The 20,386-nt window shown below is 32.5% G+C and overlaps 2 protein-coding genes and 1 pseudogene across 4 annotated transcripts; 2 read left to right on the top strand and 1 right to left on the bottom strand.

Moving 5' to 3' along the window:
- The first annotated feature begins 178 nt into the window (after window positions 1–178).
- Window positions 179–4,391, top strand: LOC133202290 (L-seryl-tRNA(Sec) kinase-like). Of its 3 annotated transcripts, none has more exons than XM_061338077.1 (6): window positions 179–260; window positions 1,224–1,448; window positions 1,533–1,779; window positions 1,914–2,118; window positions 3,184–3,365; window positions 3,969–4,391. In XM_061338077.1, exons 2-6 carry the CDS (start codon window positions 1,242–1,244, stop codon window positions 4,142–4,144), a joined length of 1,017 nt encoding a protein of 338 aa, XP_061194061.1. In that variant the 5' UTR covers window positions 179–260; window positions 1,224–1,241; the 3' UTR covers window positions 4,145–4,391. The 3 variants fall into 3 exon arrangements, with proteins under 3 accessions (XP_061194061.1, XP_061194062.1, XP_061194063.1); XM_061338078.1 differs by having other exon boundaries at window positions 217–294; XM_061338079.1 differs by lacking the exon at window positions 179–260 and adding an exon at window positions 370–391.
- A 168-nt stretch (window positions 4,392–4,559) lies between these two features.
- LOC133202373 (eukaryotic peptide chain release factor subunit 1-like) lies at window positions 4,560–11,968 on the bottom strand (annotated as a pseudogene).
- Window positions 11,969–12,225: 257 nt separating this feature from the next.
- LOC133202442 (8-oxo-dGDP phosphatase NUDT18-like) lies at window positions 12,226–17,359 on the top strand. The gene is made up of 8 exons (XM_061338268.1): window positions 12,226–12,312; window positions 12,474–12,612; window positions 13,834–13,994; window positions 14,616–14,736; window positions 14,894–14,990; window positions 15,461–15,607; window positions 15,998–16,103; window positions 16,995–17,359. Exons 2-8 carry the CDS (start codon window positions 12,477–12,479, stop codon window positions 17,259–17,261), a joined length of 1,035 nt encoding a protein of 344 aa, XP_061194252.1. The 5' UTR covers window positions 12,226–12,312; window positions 12,474–12,476; the 3' UTR covers window positions 17,262–17,359.
- The last annotated feature ends 3,027 nt before the right edge of the window (window positions 17,360–20,386 follow it).

Here is a 20,386-nt window from a genome sequence, read left to right as displayed (position 1 = left end):
ATTGGATAGATTTCCATAATAATTTTAAAAAATAATTTCTTTAATGATTTCTGTCTTTTTAATTGACAGAAAATATAAATTTCATTAATATTTTTAGAAAACGACAACATTTTATTAATTCTTGTTCCATATTGTGCGGATCCTAATGTCAAAGTTCACAATGGCTGCCCCCATGGTTTGCCCACCCAAATGGCCAAGCACTGACATAGATGACAAAACATGGTGATGACAGCACATGATATTACTCGAAAATGACATAGGTTTGTTTTGTTTAAAGGTTTTTTATATATTCAGGTACAAACAAAAGATAAATACTTACATTTACCAACTAATTAAGATGAAGATTGACTTTGATTCAACACTGTGACAGCTACAGAGTGCAGAACAAGAGGTCTGTGATCCACAATAATCACCCTAGTTATATCTCTATCATTCTTTCACCCGGGCATAGTAACATTTGAATTTTTAAAAAAAAATTTATTTATTTATTTTAAATTATTTTTTTTTTAGTTTGACTTTCTACATACCTTTGCTGTTTTGTAGAATTGTGTTTTTTGTTTTTGTTTTTTTTTTTAAGAAATAAATTCATAAATGTGTGACAGATAAGGGGGTTAGGAAATAGTATTTAAGTTCCTGAGCAGAGGAGCATAATTTAATTTAGAATAAGAGTACAGGAAGGTAGGGGTATGTGCATAGGAGTTAGCAGTTTTATTAGTAAAGCATTGTAGACAACAACCAGTGAGCTTTACTAGTGAAATGATATCACAGGTATTCTCTTTAAGGCAAAATTGCCTCTGTAATGTATGCAGCTACTTACACAGGAGTCAACCTCTTTGAGATATAAATGCATGCAGCTACTTACAGATGTACATTAACATGTACTTGAATGGTCAATGACATTTTAATACATTGTACATGCTATAACAGACAGTGTTTTACCCTGAATTCTTTTCAGACACATAAAATCTTACCTGAACCATATAAATTCACTTTTTTTTAACTAGGCTTGTTATGGTTGTCATGTGAGTATACCAATTATCGTATGTATGTAACAGACAAGTACTAACAGATCAATATGATCTTCACCTTTGAATTATTTCAAAGGAGAGATCTATGTTGTAGTGTTTAAAAAGGCAACATTTGTAATAATTGTGTTACTTACAACCTTGGACTTATGTTCAAATCAAATATTTAAAAAATTAAATAAAATTTATGATTTATAGGTTATATTTTGTCAAACAATGCTGGATGTCTGTATTGCTGTCCTTTGTGGTATTCCTGGGAGTGGAAAATCAACTTTTGCCAAAACCTTGATAAGGAATAAAAAAGATAACATAGCAGGGACTGGTCAAGAACAAGAGAAAAATTCAGAGTCCTTTAATTGGATGTTGGTGTCATATGATGATATCATTCCTTCTGACACCGAGAAACATATAATTGAAAAAGAGGTATAAAAAAACAACAATGTGCATTTTAGCTAATTTTTATTCAGTGTTAATTGTTCATTTAATTTCAACAAATTTTCATTGTAGGTGCCAAATGCTTGGAAGCTATACAGGGAAAATATTCAAAATGCTGTTGTATACCTTATACAAAGACTACAATCAGATTCAGAGTTCACAGAGCCAATGGAAGATAGAAGTGACTGCTGTTTTGAAAGTTTTAGAACATTTATGCAAAGAATGGTTGGCAAGAAAAACGGTACTGTAGTGATACTTATTGATGACAATATGTATTATAGCAGTATGAGATACAAGTATTATCAGCTGACTAGGAAATGTAAGTTTTGAAACTGTTCTCTGTAACAGAATTTTCCTCAGACTTTTGCAGAAATATGTAACATTAATTTATTCCAAAAGTAAAGAAAGAAATTGAATCATAAAAATGATTTTTTTTTTTTTTTTTTTTTGCAGACAACATTGGATTTTGTCAGGTACACATCGAATGTGACACGGATTTGTCATTGGTCAGAAATAGGCAACGTCCCTCTGGACAAGTCCCAGAGGATATTATTCTCAATATGGCAGCCAGATTTGAAGCCCCCAATCCAGAACAAAGTAGCTGGGAGAAGTACTCAATCAAAATAAACACTAATGCAAGTCCAGAGGCACTGGAAAAGTAAGTATTATAGTCATCTTATAGCCCAGACATCTTTTTTATGCCCCTCCCATCCTGCTTTCATTTCTAAACCATTAAGTTAGAGAAGGCCAGATTAGGATGTTTATATGTGCATCAAGAGTTGTTATTACAAATAACTCAGCTAGAATTGCTCTTGAGGTCATAAAGAGCTTGACTGAAATTGCTTTTCTGGCCAAAGGGTATGGATTTCCTTGTTTTAAAAAAAAACAATTACTGGTTCATTTTAAACTTGAAAATGGTTTAGATCTGGACATTCCAATTTGTACCTTAATTGTTTGAGGAAAACAAAACTTAGCTGGGATTGCTTTGATTCTTGTAATTGGCTGAAAGGGCCTTCCTTCTATACCTGAAATAGGTATTAATATTCTTATAGCAAGAAACAAAGTAGAATGTCTATGTAACTAAATTGATTGAAATGCAGGTTTGATGCATTATACCAAATTCCATTGGCAAGATTTTCCCCCCTTGAATATTAACTGTATTTGATACACCTCATGCAGCCTTGTATGTCTCCAAAGAGGTCCTTTATCCAAGGGATTATGAACTATGACTACTTGTAGCTGCAGGCCCCTAGGAAGCAATTTCATTTTTTGGGGGGGTGGGGGGACAAAGAAATTCAGGGGGGGGCACAAAATTTCTTGACAAGCAAAAAAAAGGGAGAGGGAGGGGAGGGTCATCAGGTGTTATTATTGAGGCACAACCATAATTTAGCTTCATATCCAGACGTATAGTATAAACTGGCATTTTTTTGGGGGGGTGGGGACCTAAGAAATTTAGTTTGGGGGGCAACTTTACAAAAAAAAAACAATTCTTGACAAGCAAAAAAAAAGAAGGGTGTCATCAGGTGTTGTTATTGAGTGGGTACAAACATAAGTTATTGGGAAGGGCATCCCCCTCCCATACCCCCAGGATCCTATGAGCCAGTATGGAGTTGTTGCCTGTTCCTTTTTCTTGAACATTAGGATCTCTAGCTCGGTACATGTATAACAAGAATTTTTTTCAAAATGTTAATGGTACAAATAAACGTGTTCTGTAATATTTCAGTTCCGCAATCCAAGTATTGGAGCTTATATCAAAGGCTTTGTCAGATCCATCAATGCCCATAATGGAGGAACTGGATCAAACTTCTAAAGAGGTGGACAGACAAATCTGCAGTGAGAATATCATACACCAAGCTGATATTGTTATGAGAAAACTGATAGCCGAGTACATGAGTCAAGCCAAGGGTAGGTCTCCTAATTCATTTTCAACAATAATTTATTTTCAAACATCTTTAGATGCTTCAGTGTTTTATTATTGACAATCCTCATGTTTGTGTTAATTAAATTGTATACTTTCAACTTTTTCCCATAATCATTGTGCACTGATAGAGCCACTTGATCCTTCACATTGTCTCCATTGCTTTGTCAACCTGTCTAATTCTTTGTTGCCCCTGCTCCCTTGTATGTTACCCCCACTCTCTTGATTTGTTGTTTCCACTTCCTTCTATTGTTACCACAACCCCCTTGCTTTGTTGTTCTACTTCCTTGTTTTGTTGCCCCCCCCCCCCTTGTCCCTTGCTCTTTGCTCCCCCCCCCCCACTTTGTTGCCCTTGCTTCATTGTTTTGTTGCCTTCATACCCTTGCTTGTTGCTCTCACTATCTTGCTTTGTTGCCCCCAGTCCCTTCCTTTGTAGCCCCAAAACACTTCTTTGTTGTTCTTACAGCCTTGCTCCCTTGCTTTGTTATCCTTGCAGTCTTGCTCTCTTCCATATAGCAAGGAAGCAAGGGGATCTTTTGTCATACCAGTAAACCATTACCTGGTATTTAAACATATTTTTTATGTTTCAGGTCAAAATACAGACAGAAATCATATGAAATCTTTATCAGCCTGTTTAAGTTGCTGTAAATCAGACATTCTACAGGAGCTGAAGAGAGGAATGGTGTATTTAAGTTCTGATGAAGAGTTACTCGGCAAACTAAGGGACATTTTTCATGAAAAGCTTGGTGCTTATGGTTTTGGTTGATATGTACACCTCTACATATGTATTATGGTACAGACATAGTGGAATGCTGTGCAGTTCCTAACAAAAAATGCCCAAGAGTGACTTACCTTATGCCTATGGTAAAACAAGACTTATGTTGTTTTATTGACATGTCTGGCATGATCATTTAATTTTTTTTTTCAATCAAAACAAATGTTTCAAAAACTACACAAAAACATGTATTTGCAAAAGCTTTATTGTTGAATAAAGTACATGTAGATTAAACACACGAGAAAAAACAGTTCATTTTTTTGTTTAGAAACAGATAGAAGTTCTCCAATGCAAGGAAAGAGGATAGTGTCTGTTAAAAAAAAAAAAATCATTTCATTGAAAATATAAATCATTTAAGGACAATGAAGAAATCAACATTATGTAGATTTGATTTATTCCTTACATTGGTGTAAAGTTTCCATTTCATCCATAAATTGTATTGTTTGTTTAATAATCATCTAAATCCAGATCAAAGTCAAGATCCGAGAGGTCATCAGAGCTCTGGAACTCCATCTTGTATCTCAGCAATCCTGTAAATACAATGAAATTCTCTATATAATACAAAGCTATAAGCTTCACTGACTCTCAAGTTGATGAAACAAGAATATCAATAGACAGTCTTGAAGTTCTATGGTGAGGTCTATACAATGACCTTGTCAGCAAATACAATCTGTCATCAAGTCGAATGCTGAATAACATTTTTCATACTAATTGTTAGGTCATTATTTAGACACTAAATTGTCTACAGATTTTTTCTGTTTTCCCGATCATAACAAGGAGCACATTGTGGGTGTGACAGGTCAACAGGGGATGCTTACTCCTCCATGGCACCTGATCCCACCTCTGATGTTTTAGAGGTCTGTGTTTGCTTTACACCTGATTTGTATTGTTTTATGGACTTTTCAGGATGATTACTGTTTGCTTTCTTCATAATTCATTGGATAATAATTACATGTATTCCTTTATAAAACTGTCTTGCTTTCAGGCTGTTTCTATCCAATTTTTCCTAGCAGCGTTTGCTGGAAATTGCATTTTAATTATAAATTTGATTTCTTTTGGAAAATCATAAGTGTTAAAGCTGAATTTGAAATGAGTTAACTGAAGGATGTAGAACCCTAGACATTTGGAATAGGGAGTGGGATTGCAAAAAATTCTGTATAGCGACAATTTACATAATACTAAGTATAGGCATGTTTGGATGCTAGGATGCCGTTTTTTTTTTTTTTTTTACCATTCTCAACATTTTTTTCCACATCCTGTGAATTTAATTTGAAAGTTTGAACAAATAAATGAATAATTTCTGGAATTTATAATTATGTACCTAAATACAGGTATTTTAGTCTCCATATCATTATATATCATGCAATTAAAAATCACGATTTATTACATTTTCAACAGTGAAATACTGTGATTTATTTATTGAATAAAAGTGATATTCTCTCACAGTGTGAAAGGATACCAAAATGATATTCTCTCACAGTGTGAAAGGATATCAAAGTAAGTAAGAAATAACTTCTGGCCTGTCATAAGATAGAGATAGTAACTAAGCATCTTGATAGAGCTAAAACTGCAAATTTCTTTCCAAGTATGTTGTTAAAATCCATGCTATGTAATGTTTTCAATCTCACAACTGCTAAGCTATGATGTCTCAACCGCTCAACTATGACGTCAAGTCTATGACACTGTGTTAAGAAAAGACAGAGGCAAAGGGAAAATCAAAGAAAATGTAATAAACAGAAAATTCAATGTTTTGTAGATGAATATGGAATTTTTTTCACGAGTGGGACAGGATTTTTTGATATTTTCACAAGTGCGAAGCACTATATACCGTTATACCGATAAAATTGCACATCCCTAATTGGGAAAATGTGTACATGTTGATCATACTTAAACTGATGGTGTGACATAATTTATTTAGTTTTATACATGTATTTGTGCTATTTCAAGAAGTATTATACATTCAAGGTCTTTTGACAGTCAGCAAAAGAATTGATAAATTCAAATCCTAAGTACTGCAAAGCAAAACTGTTATTATTAAATGTGCAACTGTATGTGTAGATCCCAAATGTCATACTGCATAGCAGTTAAGAAACTCACTTTAAATTCAAAAGGCAACAGTCACTTATCAAGTACATGTATATAAAACTTTCTTACCTCCAATGCCACCAAATCCACGAACAAACTGGGCACCTTCTGGGGTTTTGTCTGTCATAATTTCAAGATGAGAACCTATTGTAAAAGATGTGGGGTTTTTTTTTATCATTAATCACCCTAATTTTCTAAGATTTAATGCATTTTTATATTAATGTGACACAAATTATACAAAAAATAGAAGAGGAATCATTATTTATTATCATTAAGGGATCAGTTTCTCTCTAAATGTCCTGGTTCAAGTCTAATTGCTCATTATTAGGATGTGTAGATTGCTAGGTAATGAGGAGTAAGAAAGCATCTGAAGATTGCATTAAATTTAAAAGTATGAACCCCAACCCACCCCCATGCCTCAAGTGCCATTGGAATCATTAAATTCATCATTTTGTCTTCATCAAAGTACATGTGCATACATGTGTATTTACATAAATATCAACAATGGTTCAAATTTAGCTCAGGTGTTTTAGAAAGTAAAATTTTATGTTTTGTGGAAAACACCTCTGTAATTTTTTTTTTAAAAATAACATATTTTTAATGACATCTTTGTCATTATTATAATACAGATAACATATATGTATTTAAAAAAAGTGATAAAATCTAATTACATGTATAACTAGATATCATTGAGATGGTGGCCATCTCAAAGGGCCCCGCTTTCAGCAACGAACATGAAAAAGTAAAGTAGCTGAAAAGGGTTTATTTTGAAGAGGAACACTTGTGTACTAATAAAGGATGTGTTGTTTGAGTCTAAAGGGCTTCTATGTCATCCTTGTTATAATGAAAAATGGCATGAAAATCATGAGTGCTCCATACCCTCTATCAAAAAGCGGCACAAAAATCACAAATGTTGCATATCCTCTATGAAAACTGTTGCATATACATCAAAATATGGAAGGAAAATCACACATGTTCTGTACCCTAAGTCAATTGGTAAAGTTTGAGGCTGACTGGACTTAAAGAGAAAGAAACCATGCACCGAACAAAGATTTTAAACAGAGACGCTATTTTTGACCTTGACCCTTGACCTAGAAACTTCGTTCAAGGTCACAGCACATCCATTGACCAGTGGCACTCTGTGAGTGAAGTATGAGCCACATTGGACCAAGAGGAGAGAAGATATGCTCCGGACAAGGATTTTTCATATAATTCTGCTATGACCTTGACCTTAGACCTAGAAACAGGGTTCAAGATCACTGCACACCCTTTACCCAAAGACACTCAGTGGGTGAAGTATGAGCCAGATTGGGGCAAGGAGAGAGAAGATATGCTCCGGACAAGAGATCTCGGACGGACAGACGGATGGACGGACAGACTGATCACTATAGGGCGCCCGCAGAGCGGGGCCCTAATAAAACACGTACCAAATGATTTATAGTTGTTGACAAGCCATTCTACCAATAACATCTCCTCTACTATTTCTAATTCAACACCAGTCTACAAAACAAAATTTGTTTTTCAAATATACTGTTCAACATTTGATTTAAAATGGACAGAAAATGGCTGTAAATTTATTTATATAAAGAATGTGCTACCTCTCCATCAATGAAAAATGTCCTGTCCTTCTGTTGCTCTGGTTTCAATAACAGGGTAGTTTTACCTGTGAAATAAAGATTAGGTTCATAAACCCTCTGCTCACTCATATAAATGTTTCTTTAACTCTTATGATTTTCCAAAAGAAATGTATTTTTTAAGTAAAATACAAACAATTATAGGAAAGCTTGCGGGGCAAAATTGGACAAAAAAGACACTTCAACTTGACAAGATTATAAAGGAATAATAGACATTTATGTCATTAAGAGTTATCTCTCTTATCAGAGTATCGATGAACCTTAAATATGATATAGTAGTTGGAAAAATGATTTTCTAAAGATACAGTATTTCCATTGTTGGAAACCCACAGTCATTCTCGCTTCAGAGAAGCCAGACCAACTATGGGTTTCCCAAAATGCTTCATTTCATGAAAATCGATCTTGTTTGACTCTAGTACATACTGTTATCTTTGTGATCAGACATGACGTAGCGAGTGATGTCTAGATTTTCCCACACCATCAATGTGTCCACTGCTCCAGCTTCCAGAGCAGTCAGTGTGTCATCTACTCCAAAGCAGTACTTCCCTGTGTTCTGAGCAATCTCCTCAAAGTAGTGGTCTGTAATATAGATTATGACATCTGCCATAAACAGTTACACAAAGAAATTACTAGACCCTGTAAATTTCAAAATTTAGTAGTGGGAGTAATTAATATGTAAAAAAGAAGAATGTTTTTTTTTTTATTTTCCCTCCATAACCAATGTCTGTATGTATATTCAACATCAAGGAAACATTATGCTGGGCTGATAGAAATATGCACCCCTCCGCCCCCACCCCCACCCCCTTAAGCTACAGTGTGTAAACAGTTTTTCCTACTGATCAGAATAAGTATCCACATATATGGTACATGTACTCCTATTTGTTCACACCCCATAATCATACTGCAAGTAAACTTGTTTTATATGTGCATTTATCACATGTTGGAATTGCTATTGAACCAAATAGTGTGGAGTACAATTTGAAATGCTATTTTGAACATCAACCCTGTAGTTGGTAGTTAGTATATACCTAGTAGATTTTTCTCTCGGATGAACTTAATGTTCCCTAGCACATCTGCTGATAGATTTACGGCCTCGTTAAATCCACTCTCCCCTCCGTAGTTAATGTCTACTACCTTAATGATTGCTCTTTGTAATCTCTGGAAAAAAAATGCAATTAGTAATATACAGATAATTAATTTGGCTTGACATTTCTGCGATGTTCATTCCAATACTCATGTACGTGTACTAGTATTAACATCTATTAAGAGGAAAAATATTTTTCAGGCAAACTTCCAAATGACGTAATACATGTATATTCAGTATATCTATTGAATAAAATAATGTAAATTTTCTGTTGTTTAAAATTTCATAGATGATTATGATATTAGATGCCAAATACTAAAATAGTCATGCAGAAGTTATAGAATTGAAATTACTGGATCCAGGAGGTCAGTTTGGCTGAGCTCGACTTTGAAATGGGCAGACCCAGCCAGTATAAGACCAGAGGTGTTGGGTTTGTCATCAGTGATGAACAGTTTGACTGCAGTCTCTGCGACCTTTCTCACAAAATTATGTCTCTTCTCCATTCTTATTCTTCCCATTCGGGCAGCTACTGACCCCCCCTTCCTAAAATCAAAGAAAATTTTACATTATCTCTATGAGAAATGCACACTAAAAATCAGACTCTTAATCGATGCTGAAATTTAATTGATGTCAGTCCTTTTTTTCAGTATTTGAAATACTATTAAAAAACCTACATAGTATGTCTCCAAATCTTTTCAAAAATTTCAGTAACATCTAAAGAAAGGTCATTATAACAATTATAATAAATCAGTAAGATTTTGGGGAAAATTTATTAAAAATAAGTGGATGCTGAAATTTTATTTCATTTTTTTTTTCAAAACAAGAAATGGTTCATCGTAATGCAGAAAAAGAAAACCCTAAGGAAAACATGTCAGGTTTATGTGCATGCAGGACCTGCACATAAACCTAAACGTTTTCTTTTTATTAATCTTCGATAATCCTAGTGCTTCTTGTGATATGAGTATCCGCTAAATCTACTATTATCAGACATCAAAAAACATCCCCTACCATGCTTAGGTGGTAGTTCCACGGAAAATTTTTGTAGAATTTCTTTGTGATCACCACAGAGGGTTGCAAACAGAGCACCTTTCCCGTCCATTATGATGAAGCCATATTTGCTGTCGTCGGTTAGTCACGCCCTTAACAGCTAAAACAAAAAATACAGTATATTTCAACACTTAATAAATAGGTCATATACATGTGTATTAAAATAATTGAAATTAATAAAATTTAAAAAAAATTACTAGTTTAAACTAGACAGGAAGCTAGAGAATTTAGTGTCTTGTGACATCTCAAAAATTTGAATGAAAATCAACAGAATAGCGAGATATATCTTCAGTATACAGAAAATATAAAATGCATACCTCAGTGTGAAATTTGTTGTCACAAAGATAGAGGGAGCGATTGATTGGACGATAGGCCTCAAAGTCAAAGTTCACCAGTTTTTCCTTTCCATCATCTGTTATAATTGTTCCACAAAAAATCACAAGTCCATTCTTTGGAACTATAAGTTGGTAAAATAAAACAACAATTAAATAAACACTTCATTCTTATGTAAATAATATAATCATTTACATAAATCAATTGATTTTAACAAACACAATACAGCACCACATCAGGGCCACAGGGCTATAATTTCTCACACACATTTTTACCAGTTTGATAATCCAGCTAAAAATCTAGCCATACAATTACCATCACACAATTGATTAATCATTCATTAAGTAAAATTTGATCTGCTTCATATAATGTTTTAAAGCTTTAGATTTTTTTTACTTTGTATTTACTATCTTTATTAACTTTAGTCTAACATAAATTTAAATGTTACTTTACGAGATCTTTGCTATTTAACCAGTATTTACCTGTTTATCAAACTATTTTACCTGCTTTATAGAGTTTCAGCCTCTGCTGTACAGATGATATAGCACTCTGCACTGACTGGCGATTCACCCTGCTCTTGATTCGTGAAGCTGTTCCCATTTCTTCTGTTAACATTTTGTTGACAATTGAGAGTTGTCCATTCTGAGGTATTATCAGAGATATCATGCTTGTTCCATTTCTACAGACAAATATGTAGAAAGTAAGTATATATATCTAGTATATTATTATATAAGTGCATCCTTTTATCATTGGAAACATCTTGGGATGCAAGAAAAGTCTGAGAAAGTACCGGTTGACACATAATTGCATTCGAGACAATGTACCAAGTTTTAAAGAGAAGAAAATGAAAATATCATGTTTTAGTTTAATCAACATAAACAGGTTGGGACCAATCGCCCAAATGGGATATAATAGACCGTTTGGGATATAATATCCCAAATGGGATATAAAATTACAGTGCAAAAAATGAAAATTTTTATTTTGGCTGTAAATATCATAAATCCGCATCAAGATACTTATAAAGGAATAACTTTTGGTTAACAAGTTTGTCTGTATGCCCACTGTTTAAGAGATTGATCCCTCGGAAGTTCCTAAACTTCTTGGGGATCAACCTAACAAACTGTAGGGTTGCAGAAAAACTTGCTTGCTAAAAGTTATTCCGTTTTAAGTATTTTGATGCGGATTTATGATATTTATAGCCAAAATAATTTTTTAAATTTTTTGCACTGTAAATTTATGTCCCATTTGGGATATTATATCGCAGATGGGTTATTATATCCCATTTGGGCGATTGGTCCCAACCTGATGAAATGGTCACTGTACACAAATATACATAATTATTTTCTAAAGCTATTCCCAGAGCAGCAGGGAACCTATGCATCTTCAACTTGTATGTTATGACGTTTATTATACAGCTTATAAGTATTCTATAATAAAAATCGGGATGCATCTTACCCTCTTGCATTATCCAAGCTCTGAATAAGTTTTTTCACTCTCCATAGTTCAACATCCGATTCGGAGTTTGCGAAGGCAAACCCATTCTTAGCCTCTGCCATTTTTGACAGTTGTATAGCCCTGGTGATTCAATTACTTGCCACTTAACTGTTAATGATTTTATCTTTATCTGTCGTAAATAAATACAGAACAGTTTGCACCACATTGTGCAAGATGTTGAGCAATAAACCCTCCGTCACAGTTACATAAAAGCTTATACGTCATTAGACGAGTACACGTATTCATAAACGTTTTCATGAATTGACTGCACGAGGAAATCTTAACCGGGCGTAAAATATTCGTATTCGGAAAGAATATTTTAGGTACAAGTTATTGAAGTTGCTAAAGAAGCCAGGGTTTATGAGGATACAACTTTTCTGTTTTAGATGCAAATTAAATGGACTTTATTCCCCAAATCTGGTGATGTAAGAGCCCTGTTGGCTAAGACTCCGTAAAAAGAAAGGAAATTCAAGCCAATAAAGGTGTGTAATATAGCAATATCAAGTATGTTCATGATTATCAAGATTGTTTTCATTTTGACAAAGCCAAATGATTATTGGGACTTACCTACTAATCTGTAAGAATATGTATGATAAATAAAGATACAATATACACTGAAGTTTAGATTGTCAGACGTTTTTAGATCATGGCAAATAATATCCAGACTGCTCCAGAAATAGACACGGCAAATCCAGATGGTAACGCAGAAGAAGACCTGAAGAAAATTCTTGAGGGTCAGCATGTTCCAGTCACTGACATAACGGTGGGATTGGACAGGATAGGTACAACTTTATCCTACAAATAAATGAATTAGAGATAATCAGTTTATTTTTTATTCTGAATCAGTGAGAATACAGTTTGATAAAGTTAAATTTTGGGCCAAAGTTTAACTTTATTAAACTGTATTCTCACTGATTCAGAAGAAAAAATAAACTGATTATTTCTAAGTTTGGCAAAAGATTCAATGAATTGTACCACCAACTCGGCTATCTGCTAACTGTAGACTTATTTAATAATGCTGGGGAAAAATTGTTATTTTTTATTGAAAACAATTTTCTGTGAATTAAATTTTTTTTAATTAGATTTTAAAACAGTCCACTTAGCTTAAAACTAAATTATATTAATAATAATTTCTTCAATAAACATCTGTCATCACCACCTGTTTATATTCCAAACAATGTCAGTAGCACTGTAGCAAAGAAAGTAGCATACATTTTATGTTTATATAGCTAAAATAATTGGTTGCATAATCAAGCATATAAGTCATGTACTAAATAATTTGAGCAGAGAAGTGCATCATATATAATCTGAAATCAAATTCTCAGGTGGCATATTCAATGGAGCATAACTACTTTAATCCTATCGGTGGTCTACTGAGGGTGAAATTCACAAGATAATCAAGCAACAATGTGTATACAAGGAGTATTTGGGATTTCTGCATATAATCCAGGTTTTATAGTTGTGAAAACTGAAGCATTCATGGTTATATTTTGGTAGCTTGAGTTGGGCATGTGAAATCGTACCATTAACCATCCTTTTAGTCTTAACATTGGTAAACACTATTCATGCGTGATCATGATCTGCTGATTGACATGAGTTGATATCAAAGTCGATATCGTAAAATGTTTTAGAAGTTACCTTTTATTTTATAATTTTTTAATTATTTTATAGCAAATGTATTTTATATGCACTGGTATATTTTTGTAAAATGAATGATAAAAAGAATTTGCACATTATAACAGTTTCATACTTACACAAATGAAGTGTAATGGTGATGGTACTGATTAAGTGTTTGGTTTGAAAATGGATTACAGACAACGCAAACGTATATATCTAACTTTAAATTCTCAATTTCTGAAATAAAATAATTTATGTTGGATTTAATTTCGTTGTTTTCTCTCAAGCATGAAAAATAACAAAATTTAATCCAAAATGAAATTAAATATGTCTACAGTATTCAAAGTGTGTGTGCAAGTAATTTTTTTGTCATTATTGTTTTTCAGGCAATTTTGTACCAAAAACTAAAAAGACTGTGTATTATATTGTGGGAGCAGTCATTATTAATGATGCAGGCCAGGTGTTGATGATACAGGAGGCTAAGTATTCATGTTACGGACAATGGTACCTCCCATGTGGAAGAGTGGAAAAAGAAGAGAGCCTTGTGGTATGTGAAGACTGTTTGATGAATGAAAAATCTCTCTTTTTTTATACATGTACCCCCCACTTGAAAAGTGGGGGTATATAGTGATGGGAGTATCCCTCCATACATCCATAACACCTGAGGGTAGCCATCCTTTAATTAAAAAAATAATCTTCCCACTCTAGAAATAAATTCCATATCCAACTGCAAAACATTGAATATTCTCTATGTCTTTTGATCTGGCCTTTTTCCTTTTTAATTGGCTTCAGAAATTATGATCTCAGCATCTTGATCTTGCTTATGAAATCAATACATGCTTGTATATGTTTTTCCTGAAAAGTTAGTTTTATTCTTTTCTCATATTTTTTTTAACAGAAAATGCTTTTAAGCATATCATATTTTAATACATACAAGTCATACATATGAAAAATCCAGAATATTTTTGACAATTAACTAATAACAAACATGAGAAAGCATTTGGAAATTTAAAAGAAAGCTCTGAAAGTATACCCATCAACTTTATTTTGACATTTCTTTTTTAATTCTGTCTCAATATACTCAATTTTTAGGGCCAAGCATTTTTGTAAAGTAATAAATGTAGTTCTTTGAATATTAAGCAATTAACCTTGTAATCATTATCAACAGGAGGCATGTAAAAGGGAGGTGGAAGAGGAGGCGGGGCTGACCTTTGAACCCACAACTCTATTATGTGTAGAGTATGGCTCAGGATACTGGTATCGACTGATATTTACTGGGCATGTCACAGGTATTTTATGAAATATATAATTTTTTTCTGAATCTTTCAATTGAATTCATCTATGGCCACAAGAGAGATGTGCATTTAAAATTTCTACAAGTAGAATTTGCATACACCTTGCTTCACCATATGATAGGTTCATGTTTAAAATCAATAACTTTAACAGGAGGAAAACTGAAGACACTGGAGAGAAAAGATAAGGAATCATTACAGGCAGAGTGGATAGATCCAGTACACTTACACAATAAAACCCTCCCTATCAGGTACTTGAATCCTCATTTACAATCATGGAAATAAATAATTACATGTAGTTTACTTGATTGATCAATCAATTTATCCCACATAGTTGAAAAAAGCAGAAGTGGTTGAAAATATTTCTTTAATTAACATGCATATATGGAGCTGAATTTCTCACACATCAATTTCTCAAAAAATTATGGATACATGTATGTGGAAGTAATTTAGAAGTCCTAACCACTTTTTTTTATGTATTTTAACTTCAATTTCTCAAATCCTAGGATATTTCAAAGGTTTTTCCCCAGCCCAATCAAGTTAGATTTAACAAAGCTTGACTGCATATAGTATTACATTCAGACTAAAGTTATCATGAAATTTGAATCGACTTTTTCCAAATGATTTTAATTTTTTTCATAAATACATGTATGGTAATAAGTATTTACAATAAAAGAACCTTTTTACATTTAATCTTTTTTTTTTAATATTTTATTTTTAGGGCAAAAGACATCATGCCCCTTATTCGGCTTGCTTACAAGCACTGGGAGAAAACAGCAGCACAGAGACCCAAACCTTTACTTCCTCTATCCTACAAACATAAACACATCATTAACAGACCACTGTTAATACAGAAATTCTCTGACAAGTAAGTTTTGCAATGAGATTGACATCCACAGTACTTAATTAAAATAAGGTCCTTTGTTCTGCTCACCTACAATCTCTCATAGGTGAGCTGATCTAAGGATCTAATTTTATTAGATTGCCAAAATACTATTATAAATATTTAGTAAGTATTATGTTGTAGAATACAAAATATTGCCAGGACGCAGACTGTAACCTTTGTGTATAATGAGAGAGAAAATGAGCAATCTTGTAAATTGTAAATCTCCCCCTTAGCATCCTATAGGAGGAGTGAGTGGGTTTCACTTATTCATCCTTCTTTGAATTTTACTATCATATTTATCATACAGATACAGTTACTACCATCATTGTGGTGATTTTTACCTGTATATTACCTGGTTATTTTTTTTTTTAGTGAGATCTATGTGTTGGTGAATTCAAAGGGTGGATCACAATTCCCGTGTGGTGTAGATTTCAGTAGAACACCATCTGCACTTTTAACAACCATATTTATTCTCAAGGTAAATGTTGAAGACTTGTAAAGTTCATGACATAGATTAGTAAATACTGTTGCAGAAATTGTTGTATTATATACATCTAATATGTTTACGGGGTTTATGCATATAATTTAAAGGAACATAGGCAATTATGTAAAGACGCCTATTATTTTATAATATTTGAAAGATGCAAATATGAACATTCTGAAGTGACCTGTCGGTGCAATATTTTATCTTGGGAATTAATCTAACAAAACCACTTGTTAGCTCTATTAGGTGCCTTGCTATTTATTTATCTGTAAACAATTTTTCAAAATCCTACAGTTTAGAACCAAATTCAATCAAACTTGGTACACAAAGTAGACTACATAAATATTCATATTCTTTATTTTGATGTTTGATTTTGATGAATGTGTTGCCATGGTTACTAAATATAGAAATTAATGTGATATGCTCTAAAGATTCTACTTCTCCTGTAGTTTTGGTCCAAATTTTATAGAACTTGGTATACAAGAAGTCTACACTAGAGTACATAATTGTTTTTATCAGGTTCTGTTTTTGATTAAATATGTTGCCATGATAGTTAAAAAAAGAAAAATTCTGTAAATTTTTTTCAAATAGCAACTCCTACGGTTTTGTCCAGCAATTCAATAGAGCTTTGTAGAAGATAAGAAAACATCAAGATACATAAATCAGTTAATGTGAAACTGAAACAAAACCTTCAGTCTAGTCAGAGAATTCTGGTTTTTCAATTTATTGCTGATAGAAATCAACAACTTTGAATTAGTTGAAATACTCTTTTATTTTACTGAAATACTGAATTTTTGTTTATTTAACCCCCCCCCCCCAACCCCCCCAACCCCCCCCAATATTACTTGTGAATCCCAATCTTTATGTATATCTCAACATTTTCAGGAAGCTGATTGTAGATTAAAGTTAAAACCTAAACTCTGTGGCTTGCTGAACTTGGAACACGGAGCAGAGCCAGGCTGTAGAGAAGACGGAATCTGCTTCACCCTTCTGGTCTCCGTTGAAGCTTCAGAACTTCCTGTCTTAGGGAATCCTGTGTATAAATGGGTTAAACTCAAGGACCAAAATCTCATTCAGAATATTTGTGCATCATTAGATGAGGGGAAAATTGTGCCTTTCATTGACTTGAGTGGTGGAAGTTCCAAAAATTAGGTGTATTATGAAAGATTTATTTGTATTTTAGGAACAAAAATATTTCTTAGTTTTCAATTCAGTTCAGTTCAATTTAACATTACCTCATTGGCATACAGTCTTAGTGATATTAAATTCATATAAACATTATCATGTTTTATAAATGATATTGCAATGATTATCTATCTTATATGTACATTTTAATACTTGCATTTAAAATGTTTTTTGATTAATACCGGTAACAATGAAATGAGCAGGTTATGTCTTTATGCCTTATTATTTAAGTTTATATACTGCTTTTATTTAATTTTTTTTTTTTTAAGTTTATTCTGAAGAAAAAGTATGGCAACAAGCCATAAATTTATGCAGCATATTCTGTTGTTTTATTGTTTTTGTTTTTGTTTTTTTTTTGTCCATGCTGTTTTTGATGATTGTTATTTGACACATGTATTGAGGCATGTTTTAAAACTTTTAACATTATAATATTGAGATATCAGTAGAATTTCTCTCCTCAGAGGATTTATCAAATTGTAATAGAACACTAGTAAATATGCATATATACGTATAGCCTTTTCGCTAGGTTGATCCATACATATATCGACTTCACAGAAAAGCATATCCACTGAGCAAGAAGTGCTTATTTTATGATATTATCTTACTACAAAGGCAACATTGGTTACATTATTTTATAAAAAAAAGATTGTCAAAATGTTTTTAAAAAATATATATATTATAAGAAAGTACTGGTCAATCCGAGTATTTTCTGATTAACTGCAAAAGAATTTTGATTTAAACTTCCCTTATCTATTATTAGAAAGTACAATTTTTTATGTTCATATTTAGAGAGACTAGATCTATCCGCATTTCTTTACTTTGACACACAATATCAAACTCATGACCATGTATGAAAATTATTCTCTCTCTCTCTCTCTCTCTTTCTCTCTCTCTCTCTCTATATATAAAAGACTAAAATAGATATTATTAATATCCTGTTTCTGCCTGATCAGAACATTATATATATTTTATTTTAATTTCAGTAAGCAATGCCTGATCAGAACATTATATATATTTTATTTTAATTTCAGTAAGCAATGCAAGTTGTTTAAGTAATCACTATCTAATTTGTTGAGTATTGGGTATGCCAGGGAATTAATGACAGTTGGAAACGTGGGATAATTTCAACAATAGGCAAACCACTTTATGCATGGAATATGGAGAAAACAAACAGTATTCAATCTCAAAGTCCATTAAAACAATACAAATCAGGAGCAGAGCAAATACGGACCTCCAAAAACATAAGAGGTGGGGTCAGGTCATCTTTCTGACTGAAAAACTAGTTAAATACTGACTGAATAACTAGTTAACCGGATACAAATTGCCATCCCTAATATACTAAATAATACATTTAAATACAGGGTTTTGGGACATGCAATACACTTACTTTACAATAGTATCAGCTTCCCTGGCTGTACAGATCTGCAGGGCTGATACAGATAAAACAATACTTAACAGATTAAGCATAGTAAAAAAACCCACTTAAACACTCTCATAATATGGCAATTTTTGGGGTTCATAATCTCTGTAAAAATTACAGAATTGCAGTGGTTGAATTTTAAATTCCATTTACTTAATAGTTTACTAGTTGGTGATTTTTTAGATTTATAATAAATCGACAAAGAACAAAAAACATTTTGAAGGGAGAATATTTTTGCAGTTCCTGTTTATATCCTTAATAAAAATGTGTATTAACAGTGTTTGCACCCTGTTCTAATGACTGTTCTTTAATTAATTATATTTGGTTTGTAATTTTATCTTTGTAATTGTCTATAGTGCTTGCCAAATTAGTGTCTTACACTCCAGTAAGCAAAATAATATCTGTTCTATTTGATTTAAAGAAATAATGTATGTCCCTCGCTGACCTAATTAATTGGTAAATTAATAAATAAAACTTAACAGGATTTTTTTCCCCCAGCTTGTTGAAGATAACAATTAAAACATTTTTTGTGCACATTTTTGTATTTGAATATGTTGAATATTTATTTACAATGTATATATGGCCTAAGAAAAAAATATGTTTACTATAACATGCTAATAAAAAAAAAGGGTAGGTTAATTTTCTGATTTTATTTTTACATAATAAAAGGCATTACTTTGAAATAAAATTTTTTAAAGACAGTTCAAATCTCTCTTCTTCCAGCCCTGTTTATTTTAAACAATCTACCTGAAGCTCTGAAAAAGTGACCATATGACATATAAAAAATTTTGTTTGAAACAAAAATGGATCGGTGTATAAAAATTAGGCTTGGTAGGTAACCATAAACAAACATTTTTTTCCTAGGCCTTAAGAAATAATTTAATTTCTAGCCATTTTATTGGAGTAAAATTGGTTTGGATTAGTTTACACATTTTGAACCCCCAGATTAGCAAGTGCTCCAACATGTTCATACCCTCATTATTCCATTTATCCCCCCCCCCCCCCTCAAAAAAAAAATTGCTCAAAATTACTTGATTGTATTTTCATATAGGACACACAACATTTCAATTATATCATAATCATTACAAGCAATATGAGATAGAGCTGAAAAGTATTATCTTTTTAATCTAAGTTCCACTGACACAAATTTGGACAAAATGGCTTGAAAGTTTTCCAGTGGCTGAAAATACTCAATAGTAGGGTAAAACGTGAGTATTGTGAATGATCTGAATATGCATACTGAAATATTTGTGCTGTGATATTTTTGATGTTGTTGATTTGTCTTTGACTGTTATTGCTGAATAAAAGATACAGTATACACAGGCTGTGAATAATATTTTATTCTGTAAGTAATTAAGAGGATATTTTTAGGTAACTTTAAGTGTCACTTCACCATCATTATTAAAGTCTTGGGGCCCGTTTTACAAAAGAACTTACGACTATGACCAAACACTTCAGATGATTGTAAAATCTTGCAAAATGAATGAAAATATTACAAATTGTCTGCATAAACATATCTTTCTAAAGTCTTTTAAAAATGATCGAAACAATTTTCATGTAAACGTTAAAAAATTTTTGGAGAATTATATTTTGGTCTTAATCGTAAGTTTCTTTGTAAAACGGGGTCCTGTACTCCAAAGTAGATATACATGTATTATAAATGAATTTTGTA

The sequence above is a fragment of the Saccostrea echinata genome, unplaced genomic scaffold (genome assembly GCF_033153115.1).
Source record: "Saccostrea echinata isolate AGI-Se365-2 ecotype Australia unplaced genomic scaffold, CSIRO_AGI_Sech_v1 ptg000047l, whole genome shotgun sequence".
NCBI lineage: Eukaryota > Metazoa > Mollusca > Bivalvia > Ostreida > Ostreidae > Saccostrea > Saccostrea echinata.
Note: the sequence above shows the minus strand (reverse complement) of the source record. Positions and strands in the feature narration are given on the sequence as shown.